The sequence below is a fragment of the Diplodia seriata genome (genome assembly GCF_021436955.1).
Source record: "Diplodia seriata strain FDS-637 chromosome Unknown scaffold_1, whole genome shotgun sequence".
NCBI lineage: Eukaryota > Fungi > Ascomycota > Dothideomycetes > Botryosphaeriales > Botryosphaeriaceae > Diplodia > Diplodia seriata.
Window position 1 is genome coordinate 4,443,396 of NW_027117308.1, and position 12,608 is coordinate 4,456,003.

Here is a 12,608-nt window from a genome sequence, read left to right on the forward strand (position 1 = left end):
TTCCCGCATCTTGGAGCTGAGATGGACCAGAACCTTTTTATTTTGTTTTTGTTCGGAATCTTAGTTAGGGCCGTGTGGGGTCTAAACAAGCTCAGCCAATGACGTCGGACAAGTGTCACATGGCGGTCCGCAACATCTAATCGTATTGGATCCCTACCTATCTAGACAACGCCACAGAGAGGCCGATGATTCGTCGACTCTGCACACCGTTAATAACACAAAGTAGCTTAACATGTGTCCCGTACGTCCTTCCTTGCGCCTTTCTTCGTTAGCCGCGCATAGCTGAGGTACGGCTTGGTAACTTCCCTGATTGGGAATAGCGCATCACCATTCCATGCCTCGCGAGCTTCGCTGCCGAACCTTCCAATGCCCGTGGATATTCTCACCACTATCCCACCATCGTGCTTGACAGTCGTGTTCTGTACTCCAAGGAGTTTTTTCTCGCTTGAATGACGGTATCTATGCGTCTAGACGTCGATGAACGAGCCAAGTTACTAGTATCGGCACCGAAAGTGGCTCATCCAAGATTGACATTCCATTTTCATCAATGGGCGAGCAATATAATCAAAATCCAGAGCATGTATGAAAATTTTGGCTTATCTGACTTCTGTACTGTAGTAACCTTGATACGCCTCGGTACTGGAAGCATATGAGCTCCCTGAAACTCAAGCAGACCTCGCACGGTTTCTCAAGTCGTTGTGATTGAAGTAGAAGGGTAGCTCCACTCTATCGCGGGCCAAAACCACGTACTTGTAAGCGTCCGTTACCTCACGAGCCTTTTCTCGAGATTTGCTGTTGCTTTCACCAGCGTAAACACTGGCGCAGAAAGCCGACAAGCAGTCCCTGATAAGATCCACATAGTCATGCCAGCCAACGATCTTCAGCTCTCCGCTGAAGCGAAGCTGTAACAGGAGGTCCACGAGATCGGAAAGCTTCTGACTTTTGTCCTCGTACACGTACGTGGAATATTGGTGAGTGAAGTAGTCGAGATGGCGTATCTTGCCAATCAGCTGGCGGATTGGTACAGAGCCGTCGTCGATATTGGAAAGGTCATAGCAATTGCATACGCGGAAGTGCAGCCTGTCAAATAGCAAGGATTGAAACTCTGATCGAACCTGGCGTGAGACCTCACCCAGGCGGCATGTGGCAAAATTCTTCCTGAGTTTGGTGATATGATCAGCCTCGGCCTGGTCTGCCTTGTGTTTTGCTTGTAAGACGACCTGGTCCTCGTTTTCATCGTCAGATGATTCGTCTTCGGCGAGACCGTGGATTTTCCTGTAACTGTCACGACTATCTCCGAACCAGCAAGTGTACTTCCTATTGCAGTCTGACTCTGGAGTTAAAGCGATGGGAGTATCAGGTGTCGTAGCCATAGTGTCGATGACGGCCTCGTAGATCATGTTGCGGAGTTCACCCGACAAGGCCATGAAGTTGAAGACGTCACGGCCGGAACGACGAGATGGAACGCCCTTCAGATCTCCCGTTGACGAAGGAGGATTGTCGGCACCAGAGATTGTGGTGACAGCTTCATCAGGTGAGGAAGGAGGACTGTCGGCATCAGAGGTCATGGTGACTGTCTCGTCGGGTGAGGAAGGAGGACTGTCGGGACCAGAGACCTTGGTGACAGCTTCGTCGGGTGAGGAAGGAGGATTGTCGGCATCAGAGATCGTGGTCACGGCTTCGCCGGGTGAGGAGGGAGCTTCCATGTCGCCTGCGCTGATGGTGGTTGACGCCGTAGTGAGGCCAGACTTTTGATCAAGCGAAGACGGTGACGCAGATTGAGGCGGCGGGTCGCCGACCTCTTGCGCTTGACTGCGCTCCATGCTATTGAAACGGTGAGTGAGATGCAGTCTGGCAGTGGAAGGAAGGGTGACGAACGTGAAGGGTAGCAGTGGACGCTGCAAGCCTGCACGTTGAATGAGCTGCTCAGGCCGACGGAGGTTTTGAGGAAAAAGAGCAGTGGAAGTGCGAAGAGCGGCTTTTATGCTTCCTTGCCGGCAGTTTCTGGAAGGCACGGCATGCGCGACCGCCGGGCACCGGTTGCGTCACGTGCGTCGACCTGTTGCCGTCGAGAACGTAGGTAGGTGAAGCAGACAACCAGACACAGATGGCAGCTTTAACTCCGTACACTCTATAACACGGCCCAGAGATTGAGAAGGACCTCGTCACCACCTCCCATTCTCCGGCTGGCATTGACCTTGCTCCCGAATCCTACAGCCTGGCAAGAAGTGTTGCAGCGATCATGATATCAAGACACACTACCACTCGATTCCCAACGACACCAAGGCGCGCGGTTGTCCGTTCATGAGTGTTTATTTCTTAGTTACTCATCTTTTGACCCATTGAACCATGCCGGTGGGTTCATCAGTGACAGTGTCGCCGGAGAATCACGCCCGATGAAAAGAATAAAGTAGCTCCAAAGCCACGAAGCCGCAGCCAGCAAAGCAGCTGCCCATACCCATTCCCCACCTCAGTCAGCCCGTGAGGTCCTATCACCATATACCGGACCTCCTCTCCCACATCCTCTCTTCACGAGCTCGCATCGCACGCCGGAGGTGACGAGCTCCTACGCAACAGTCAGCACCTCCCCCCCACAACAACCACAGACGACACAAGCACCAAAAAGCGAAAACTCCGTGCACTCACCCACAGCGACCCCCGGGCCCTCCTCCCGCGCGAAGCGCAGCGCATCCTCGGCGAACCGGTCGATCCGATGCAAGTGCGCCGCGTCGAAGGCGACATCCACCGCCGTCGTCTCCAGCGTGTAGCCGAGCTCCACCTGACGCAGCACGCTCCGCACCCGCTCGACGAACGCGTCCTCGCGCCTGGACGCCTGCCCGGACCTTTCCGGCAAGGCGTCGTCGTGCTGCGTCCTCGGCGTGATTTCATCTTCGGCGGCAGCGCCCGTGTCTGTAGAGAGCAGGCACTCGTTAGTGTTTCCGTTCGAAGGGGTGATTGAGTGTGTGTGTGTCATATCAATAGTGGTGCTGCTGTGATGGCTACTTACCAGCGGCGGACCGCCCGATGCCGGGCTGCGCCGAGCTGGCGGACTCAGACACGCGGCTTCGGTGCGGTAGGTTACGCGTTTCCCATCCTTCTTCTGCTTTATGTCTGGGGAACTTAGGAGCCGCCGCTCGATACAACCTGAGATGGCGCGGCAGCATCTGATCTTGGTTGTCAAGAGCGATACGACAGAGGCGGCGCTCCTCACGCTTGCGTTCCCTCCGCTCACGCTTGCGTTCTCTCCGCTCCTGGATCACATTGAGAGGGACTTCGGGAGGGACTGGAACGTCGCGAATTCGGCGCCGCTTTCGTTTCTTCCGTATTCCTCCGGCAGGCTGCTGTCTCTGTTCCGCTTCTCCGGTCGGGAGGCCTTCGAGACCAGGGCCGTTGGGACTGAAGTCAGGCAAGCGACCGCGCAAGGGCAGATTATAGCCCCGCGGCGCACTCTCATAAGTTTCGCCAGCCGGGTGTCTCAGAGCGGGAGCGGGAGCAGCGGCGGTGGCGGTGGCGGTGTTGGGATCAAGCTGTTGGCGACCGCGGTAAGGCAGGGCAAATTGCGTTTGCGTCGCAGCGGCGCTGCTGGCTGGGCCTCCGACAGCAGCGGCGGCAGTGTTGTCCCCAGGATCGGGCGGACGAGTGCGGTACGGCAGGCCAGAAAAGTGCGGTGGCTCCCTCGCGGTATCTTCGCCGGGGCCGCCTCTGCCCGTGGGTTGACCGGCCATGGGTGGTTGAGGTTGTTGGCTGGTCTTGGTGCGCGGTGTGAAGCAGGACGGGGGGTTGAGTTGTCGGATGGATGTCTTATGGAAGGTGCGTGCGTGCGGTGGGCTCGTAGGAGCACATGATTGGCGTTGCAAGTCTCGTGAAGCCCATCAACGTTCGGCAGTGTCGGGTGTTTATGTGGGGCAGTTACAAGAGGAAGTTGCGACCTAGGTGGTGTACTGCACCGCGCCGTTGCGCCAAGTTTCGCAGTGAGCAACCTTACATTTCACGCACTGGAAAAGTACTTCGCGGATGGTCAAACACATTTCTTTTCCTCATACCACAGCGGGTAAGAGAAGAAATTGGTCCGCTCGCATCTACCCTACATTGCTCAAACTGATCCAGCAGTGTGGTAGGTATTTGTCGAAGACAATCTGCATTGTGGAATATCTTTCAATTGATAATTCTCCCAAATACTTTTCCATAAGTGGACACATCACACTATACCACACATTGACACAGCGCAGTTTGATCATTATACATCATTAATTGAATTACCTAGGCGATAATGGGTATTACAACTACTAAGCCTTAGGCACCTTCCCCTTCAACCGTCCGTAGCAAACTCGTACAGTCGTCATAACTTCATGAGGTCAAAGTGATGCGTTTAAGCGTTCTTGACGCGGGGGTCGACCTTGTCGAGAACCTTGCCCATGATACCAGTGCCGTGGCTGGGGTGAGACTCGGTCGTGTTGGTAGCGCTGTCGTTCTTGACGTGCTTGGACTCGGTGCCGTGGGCGCCAGTGGTGTCATGGGTGCCATGGGTGCCAGTGGTGTCGTGGACGCCGTGGGTGCCAGTGGTATCGTGGACACCAGTGGTACCGTGGTGAGCACGGTTGTCACGGTCAGAGTCGACGCGGGGGTCGGCCTTGTTCGCGACATTGGAACCGTGCGGGCCGGCGGCGGCACCGGTCTGGTTACCAGTGCGGGCACGGTTGTCAAGGTCCGAGTCGAAGCGAGGGTCAGCCTTGTTGGCGACGTTGGAGTCGTGGGTACCGTGGTTGGTAGAGGTGTTACCATAGCCGGTCGAGCCATGCGTGCCGGTCGGGCCAGTGGTCGAACCGTAGGTGCCCGCGGTGCCAGTGGTGCCGTGGTGAGCACGGTTATCACGGTCAGAGTCGAAGCGAGGGTCGGCCTTGTTGGCAAGGTTTGAGTCGTGGGTGCCGTGGTTGGTCGACGTGTTGCCGTAGCCGGTCGAGCCATGCGTACCGGTCGTGCCATGCGTGCCGGTGGCACCAGTGGTCGAGCCGTAAGTGTTGGTGTGACCGGTAGAGCCATGGTGGGCGCGGTTGTCAAGGTCGGAATCAACACGGGGGTCGGCCTTGTTCGCCACGTTGGAGCCGTGGGGACCAGCGGCAGCACCAGTCTGGTTGCCAGTGCGAGCGCGGTTGTCGGCATCAGAGTCAACACGGGGGTCGAGCTTGTTGGCAATCTTGGAGTTGTGCGGGCCGTGGTTGTCAGAGCTGGAGTTGTTGCCATGGACGTTCGGGCCGTGGGTGTTAGAGCCGGGGTTGTTGCCAACGTGCGACCCGTGGGCGCCGGACACGCCGCTGTTTCCGCCAACGCCGCTGTGGCCAGTGGTGGTCTCGGCGGTGGTGTAGCCGCCCTTGATGTCGGTGGGATCGATGCCATCAATGTCTTGACGGCTGGTAGTACCGCTCAGGCCGCCGGTGGGCTGAAGGCCAGCGGTCGCAGCGCTACCGCGGCGGTGCTCACGGTTGTCGCGGTCAGAGTCGACACGGGGGTCAACCTTGTTGGCCAGGTTCGAGGAGTGAGGGCCAGCAGCAGCTCCAGTCTGGTTGCCCGTCCTGGCGCGGTTATCGTAGTCAGAGTCGATACGGGGGTCGGCCTTGTTGCCAACATTCGAGCCGTGAGGGCCAGCGTTGGTAGAGCGAGGGTCATCGTGCTGGAAGTGGGTGCCAGTAGTGCTGGTGTTGCCGTAACCGGTGCCGGTGGGAGCGCCAGTAGAGTGGCCGTAACCAGTGCCGGTGGGAGCGGCAGTAGAGTGGCCGTAGCCAGTACCGGTGCTGCCGTAGCCTGCACCAGTGGTAGCACCGCCGTGGCGTTGGCTGTCAAGGTCGGAGTCTACGCGGGGGTCGGCCTTGTTGGCAACGTTGGAGCCGTGAGGGCCAGCGTTGGTCGACTGAGGGTGGCCATATTCGCCGGGAGCTGCGTAGCCGCTACCGGTGTGGCCGGTGTGGCCGGTGGTATCGTAAGCGCCAGTGTGACCGGTGTGGCCAGTGGTGCCAGTGGTATCGTAGGCGCCAGTGTGGGTAGTGGTAGGGTCTGAAACACGAATGTTAATATCTTGAGTCTTGTGAAGAAATGCAAGTGTCATGTATTGTGTGGTGATATGTACAAAGTGCAGTTGAAAGGCTCAACGCGTACTGTGTGTGCTGCTGCCCAGGCCGGTAGCACCAGTTGATGTTGTGCTGGGATACTCGCCCTGGGCGGCACGGTTGTGACGTTCAGCGGCCGTGTCGGCGGGAGTGACACCAGCTCCGGTGCCATGGTAGCGCCCGGTGTTGATCTCATCCACGCCGCGGTCTCTGATCGCCTGGTTCTTGGAGGCGTCGCTACCAACTGCAGTGTCGGCTGCAGTGTTTATGGTGCCGCGGATCGTCTCTCCAAGGCCTAAGGCGGGTTGGTGGAAGGTGAGGGCAGTGGAAAAGTGGTAGACTTACCATGAACGGCGCCAGCAGCACCCCTGAGGCCGCTGCCGGTGGACTCGCCAGTGTGGTGGGACATGATTGTAGATTTGAGGATTGCTGAAATCAAGGGTATCTCAAAGGTATTCGTAAAGAAACGAGGTTGTGAGTGTAGTGAGGTTGGTGGGGAGTTGTTGAGTTGGTTGGAAGATGGAGCTGAAGACAACGCAGAGGGCATGTATTTATGCGGCAGGAGCGTGCCTGACGTCAACGTAATTGCATGTTGGAGATGGCAGACAAGCGTCAAACGTGCGCCACAGCGCGCACGGAAGCGACGGCTAGTGAGTGGCTGGAGAAGCTTGACCTGCCGATCGCTGCCAGATCGGACGCTGCCCAGCGCACGTCCGCGGCCAGTGACATCACACTGTGGCGTCCCAGCGAACCTGATCTGGAGCCGGATCAGCGCGTTACGCACCCGCCACCGGCAAACCAGATCTGAAGCCAGGAATAACAGGATTCGACAGCTCGATGCGGAAACAGTGCGGCGCCCGTGCCGCAGGCTGCGCGGCGTATGGCGTAAGGCTAGTATCATAATAGCGTGCCCTGGCCATGGCAATCGCGGGAGCACGCAACCATGCCCCTCGATGAGGCGGTGCAGCCCCGCGCACCCGTTTTCTGGAAGCGCCCACTGCGCCCACGCGCCCAGCCCGGAGCCCGGCAGCTACTGCTCTATAATTGTGGGGTGGTTGACGGAGGATAATTTCGCTCCTGTCGCAGTTCCGGCCGCCGTCCCGCTTGCGGACGAGAACTGCGCCCAGGCTTCTGTCAAACAAGGCCAAGCAGAGCTGAACGTAATTCAGCGTCATCGCAATCTTCGTACGTCTTGCTTTTGCCATCTCGGTCCCTGGCCAGGCCGGAAAAGTCGGAATACGAATCGAGCTACGTACCTTATTTTCGCTAGGTCCTCTCGCGCGCCGCCATGGCCCGACCCAAAGGCCATCGTTCCAACCTACCCGAGCGCCTAAACTATACCCCGCTACTGCCACATTGCCATGTGAGCCCCCGCATAACGCCATTTTGCGCCTAAATCCATAGTGCTCCACTAATCGGAGTCACTGTCAATCAAGAAACCTGCGCGGACGTTGTTCCTGCGCACGGCCCTGCGGACTGGAACGTCCTCATCCTCCTCGTCATCGCCCTCCTGCATCTCCACATCGCGCGTGCTCTCCGCCCCATTGGCCGGCGCCTGCGGAGACTTTTCCTTGGTAGCATTTCCTGCGGCCTTTTCGGATGACAGGGGTGTATCAACAGACTCTTCCTCGTCATCGCTAACAATCCTGAGGCGGCTGACAGGTTCTTCCGACGAAGAACGACTGTCGAGGCCGGTACCGGCATCTTCGCTGTCAGATCCAGCTCCGGATCCCCTTTGCTTTTTCCTGCTCTTCTTGCTTGCGGCCGTGGACTTTCTCTTCTTGCTTGCTGTGTCGTGAATCTGAGCGCTGATGAGGGCTCTGGCAATCTTGCCAGCGGTCTTCTTCCTCCTCTCCTCCTCAGCAGCGAAAAATTCTCTGTCTGCTTCTTCATCCGTCTCCTCATCTGACGAGTGGACGAATAATTCACTCTTGATTTTCCGCCTCTTCTCCAATTCTTTTTGGCGGCGTGCTTCTTTCTTCCTTTCCTTCTCTTCATCGTCGGGTTCTTCGCTCTCCGTTCTCTTTCTTCGGCTCCTCTTTTGCTTGAGCTCTTTCAAAGCGTCGGACCGACGAGAGGTTGGGCCACCTGCAGGGAAAAGCTCTTCATCGTCCAGGGCGTCAGGACCGTCATCGTCCTCGTCGTCAGTATCACCGCGGAGAGCAACGCGTTGCCGTTTTGTACGGAGCATGTCCTCAGCCGACTTGTCTTCGTCAAAGCTCGGGGGCTGCCATTCTGTTTGTTGAATAGCTTGCTCGCTCTGTCGAAGGTCTTCAGAGGTGAGAGAGGGGGGAATGATCCAGCTAGCATCTTGGTCTTCATCAAGACCCAGTCTCATGAACCCGACGATCCTGAGGAGTAACCGCAGCTTGTTGTCTTTGAACAAGGCGATGCGGCGTTCCTCGTTGTCTGGCTTCACAGTGATTGATGGCGCGTCGTCGTCCTCTGTCGAAGGGACAGCTTGATCTGCAGAAGATTCCGCCATGGCCTTGCGCGCAGTTTGCTCTTGCTCCCACGCACTACGCTCCTCAGCCGCGGACGACAGGGTTTTCTTGACCCATTCCAGATGTTCTGACTTGTTCTGGTTGATGAGAACAGACACGGCGACTCCAATTTGACCGTTCTTGTCCAGGTCTCCCTTGACCTCAAGTTCAGCCGGCGGTCTTGGTGCTCTTGTGTTGACTTCCTTGTCGTGACCATGTTCGAGGTAGTAGATGGTTGCTGGGATCTTGCTGAAAAGCATTTCCACAATGAGCTCTGGACGCTCCTGGACTTTCTTGATGCAGCGGCGAAAGACCTGTTTCACCAGCTCTTCCCACTCCTTGAAAATGGGCAGAGCTTTGTCGAGACCATCGGGACCTTTGATCATCTTATTAAACAGAGCAATGATGTCGGCCCGATACAGCATGACCCCCATTTCCAGTTTGAAAGCGACTCGGTAAAAGAAGCGATGGGCGCGTTTCAGCTGTTCGATGCTCAAGTCGTTGTAGTACCGAGTGAAGGCAACAAAGGTATCGATGCAGCCTTGGGTTGTAAAACGGGCCTGGAACCGAGCAAAGTCGAACTTCCTCTCGGACGTCGCCCGGTGAGCTGCAACCACATCATCTTCTCCGTTACCTTGATCCTCGATCTCCCCATCACCGTTGGCTTGTGCAACCGCCTTGGCCTTCTTGCGAGCTCGTCGACGGCTTCGGACTTGGAGGTCAACATTCTGTTTAGAGTAGCGCTCGAGCATTCGTATGAAGACATGTGCTAGCTCAGTGCAAGCGTCCAAGTAGCCAAGTCCTTGGTCCTTGTAGCTACGCAACAAGGTAACCATTCGGTCGTGAGTCGTCTCTTCGTAGAAGATGCGGTTGAGAATGTTTTCGGCAATTTCCTGGTCCTCCTCCAAGGTCGACTCCGACATTTCCTGCACTGTCAGGAGGATTTGCGTAAAACATTTCATAGCTGCATTCAAGTTCTGCCATGAATGGCTATCCAGACCAAACTGCATGAATCTGTTCAAGAGGATGAAGGTCTCCTGATTCAGCACCGAGGCGATCAAAGCGAAGCTTTCATCTTCTGAAGCGGTAGCTGTAGTACTCGTCTTCTGAGCGGCCTTCTTGGCCTTCCTACGGCGCGCACACTCGGCCTGCAGGAACCATGAAATAAGGTAACAGAACTGTCTTGGATGAGTCTCGGTGAGTACGCGATCAGCCTCATTTTCGATGGCTTTTCTGAGGTGAGTGAATAAAGGATTGAAGGATGAATCCAGGAACTCCTCGACGAAAGCCTTGAGGTGCTTCCTTGCGGACTTGTCAAGCGGGACCTTCTTGTCGAACTCGTCCATTGGAAGATCGTTGTTCTTCTTCTTTCCAATGTGCCTTGGTTTGTTCCACTTTTTTGTCTTGTCCATCTTTTGCATGGTTCTCTCGCTGCTGGCAAGCACATCCTGCCCTGACACCGTGGAGACCTTTTCGTCATCCCTCTTGACCCAAATCATGGTTCCGAAACGGTTGTGTCTTGTTGGTGCGTGCTTCGCATACCCTGCAAGCATCGCCTTTTCCTTTTGGATCAAGTCCCTCAATTCGTTAGTGTTGGAGCTAGCCAGCTTCTCCTCCTCCATGAAGAGCTTTTCTACATCGACGCCCTTTAGCAGATGGAACAACACTTCCAGCAATATGACATCCTGATCGACAAACTCGTCTCCAATACTTGAGGCCACTGTCAGCAGCAGCTGGAAGATATCCTGATAGTGGAATGCATCGATTGTAGCCGATCGAGAGATTTCCGCCTGATTATCGTCTTCGGGAAGGTTCGGAGGGTGCGTGATGAGAGCGATATTCCGGAGAAAGTAGAGTACGATCGAGATGATGCCGTTGTCGCGATTGCTTCTCTCGCGTCGAGTTTCTGCCATAGAGGGGAGGGCCAATCGTACGGCGGTACGGAGGATTTTGGCATGGTGTTGCAATGCAACCCGCTTGTATTTGGTTTGCGCGAGCTGCAGGTAGGGAATGTGTTTATGGTGATTGAGCGTGGCTTCGTCCTGGTCGAGCTGTAGAGGCCAGGTAATCGGGACCAGCACCTCCACTGCAAGGGTCAGCTTACTTCAAGAGAGTATTGGGCTGGGCACTTACTCGAGGCCAAGGCAGTCTTCCGCTTGAGAGAGTCATTTGTCCGCTCTTCTGTGTATAGCGCCAGAATTTCGCAAAGGTCTCCCTTCACAACATCCGCCTCAGCCAAGCATCTCGCCACATCATGTCGGTTTTCTCGCTGGTCGTATAGCCGCAACCACCGGCGGATATCTTTCAAACAGGCAAGCGCATCGTCTCCAAGCACATAGCGGCCCTCAAACTCGATGCTGGAGCCACCGACCTGTCAAAATTTAGCTACTTGCCTGTGCCGAGTGTAAGTAAGGACCTACCGCCGAGACAAGACTGTAGACGTGCGCGCGAACTGCGGGATCGATGGTGTCGCGCGAGACCCAGTCGTCGAGACTCATGGCTGCGGCTGCTGGTGGAGTGTCTGCGTCGGCGCTCAGCACATCTCGCCGACGCGAATTGGCGGGCGACGCGACCGGCGACTGACGCGCTGCAACGCGTCGCAGCGCCAAGCCTTCCAGCAGTCCGTGCCACGACCATTAAGCCGAGGTGACGGCTGCCATCGGCCTGCTCACATGCGGCAAGCTTCCCCGGCCGCTTCTCTGGGGAACAGCACCCCTCCACTCCATTCACCCCACCACGACATCCTGCAGCTCCCCTTACTGCGCCATGTCTCTTTTTGCAGCATCACGCTATGCGGCACGCCGCACAAGTGCCTCACAACTGCGCTGCTTCAGCTCCACTCGTGCGATCGCTGCTGCTGCCGAGGTTAAGAAGCTTGGTGTTCTCGGTGCGGGACAGATGGTTAGATTTGAACTATTTCCTTCAATTGCTACCGTACTGACTATAGCTACTACAGGGTCTCGGAATTGCGCTTGTTGCAGCACAGAAGGCTCAAATTCCCGTCAAGGTCATCGACAACTCGCAAGCTTCCATCGATAAGGGCTTGAAGTTTGCCGGTACTGCTCCCACACACCATACCTATAATCGACTCTGGCTCTGACGCAAATACCAGACAAGCTGCTTGAGAAAGATGTCGGGAAGCAGAGGATTTCGCAGGATGATGCCTCGGCAACAAGAGAGCGCTTGAGCTCGAGTACCAAGTTGGACGATCTTTCCGATGTCGACTTCGTCATTGAGGCTGTTCCTGTGAGTGAACGAAGACCAGGTTCCGAGTGCCCGCCTCCTTAAGTCTCACATCCATCTAGGAAATCCCAGATCTCAAAACAAAGATTTTCGAGCAGCTCGTACAGGTCTGCCCCTCGCATGCCATCCTTGCGACCAACACGTCGTCAATCTCGATCACGAAAATCGCAGCCGCCACGACGAAAGATCCGAAAGACTTGTCCGGCCCTTCGCGTGTGATAAGCACCCATTTCATGAACCCGGTGCCGATACAGAAGGGGGTGGAAATTATCACTGGTCTGCAAACGTCTCAGGACACCATCGATACTGCCATTGAGCTATGCAAGAAAATGGGCAAGATTCCGTCGCAATCGGCAGACTCCCCTGGGTTCCTGGCCAACCGGATCCTGATGCCTTACATCAACGAGGCCGTCATCTGCTTGGAAACCGGGGTCGGAGCAAAGGAGGACATCGACGCAATCATGAAGAACGGGACAAATGTTCCCATGGGCCCGCTACAGCTCGCCGACTTCATTGGAATCGACACTTGCTTGGCAATCATGAGGGTTTTGTACGAAGAGACTGGCGACAGCAAATACCGGCCGGCGGTGCTGCTGAGAAAGATGGTCGATGCCGGTTGGCTCGGAAAGAAGAGCGGCAAGGGATTTTATGACTACTAAAGAGGATGGTTGAGCCACTGAACTGAGTGGAATACGGTGTACTGTGTATGGTTTGTGCAGACTTTAGATGAGCACCTAACAGGGCGAGAAGTGACATCATAACATGCCTGTGCGTCTAAATG

General features: G+C 56.0%; 4 protein-coding genes across 4 annotated transcripts; 1 reads left to right on the plus strand and 3 right to left on the minus strand.

Annotated features, from left to right (window-relative positions):
* Positions 1 to 665: 665 nt before the first annotated feature.
* On the minus strand, positions 666 to 2,020 carry SLS55_001289 (uncharacterized protein; the record flags this gene model as incomplete). Its single annotated transcript, XM_066772785.1, has 2 exons — positions 666 to 1,824; positions 2,016 to 2,020. The coding sequence occupies 2 exons, from the start codon at positions 2,018 to 2,020 to the stop codon at positions 666 to 668; spliced, it is 1,164 nt and encodes a 387-aa protein (XP_066638064.1).
* A 2,349-nt stretch (positions 2,021 to 4,369) lies between these two features.
* Positions 4,370 to 6,510, minus strand: SLS55_001290 (uncharacterized protein; the record flags this gene model as incomplete). Its single annotated transcript, XM_066772786.1, has 3 exons — positions 4,370 to 6,048; positions 6,151 to 6,396; positions 6,447 to 6,510. 3 exons carry the CDS (start codon positions 6,508 to 6,510, stop codon positions 4,370 to 4,372), a joined length of 1,989 nt encoding a protein of 662 aa, XP_066638065.1.
* A 1,002-nt stretch (positions 6,511 to 7,512) lies between these two features.
* On the minus strand, positions 7,513 to 11,082 carry TOF1 (Topoisomerase 1-associated factor 1; the record flags this gene model as incomplete). The annotated part of the gene is made up of 3 exons (XM_066772787.1): positions 7,513 to 10,670; positions 10,718 to 10,955; positions 11,005 to 11,082. 3 exons carry the CDS (start codon positions 11,080 to 11,082, stop codon positions 7,513 to 7,515), a joined length of 3,474 nt encoding a protein of 1,157 aa, XP_066638066.1.
* Positions 11,083 to 11,350: 268 nt separating this feature from the next.
* On the plus strand, positions 11,351 to 12,486 carry SLS55_001292 (uncharacterized protein; the record flags this gene model as incomplete). Its single annotated transcript, XM_066772788.1, has 4 exons — positions 11,351 to 11,485; positions 11,541 to 11,640; positions 11,697 to 11,830; positions 11,890 to 12,486. The coding sequence occupies 4 exons, from the start codon at positions 11,351 to 11,353 to the stop codon at positions 12,484 to 12,486; spliced, it is 966 nt and encodes a 321-aa protein (XP_066638067.1).
* Between the last annotated feature and the right edge of the window lie 122 nt (positions 12,487 to 12,608).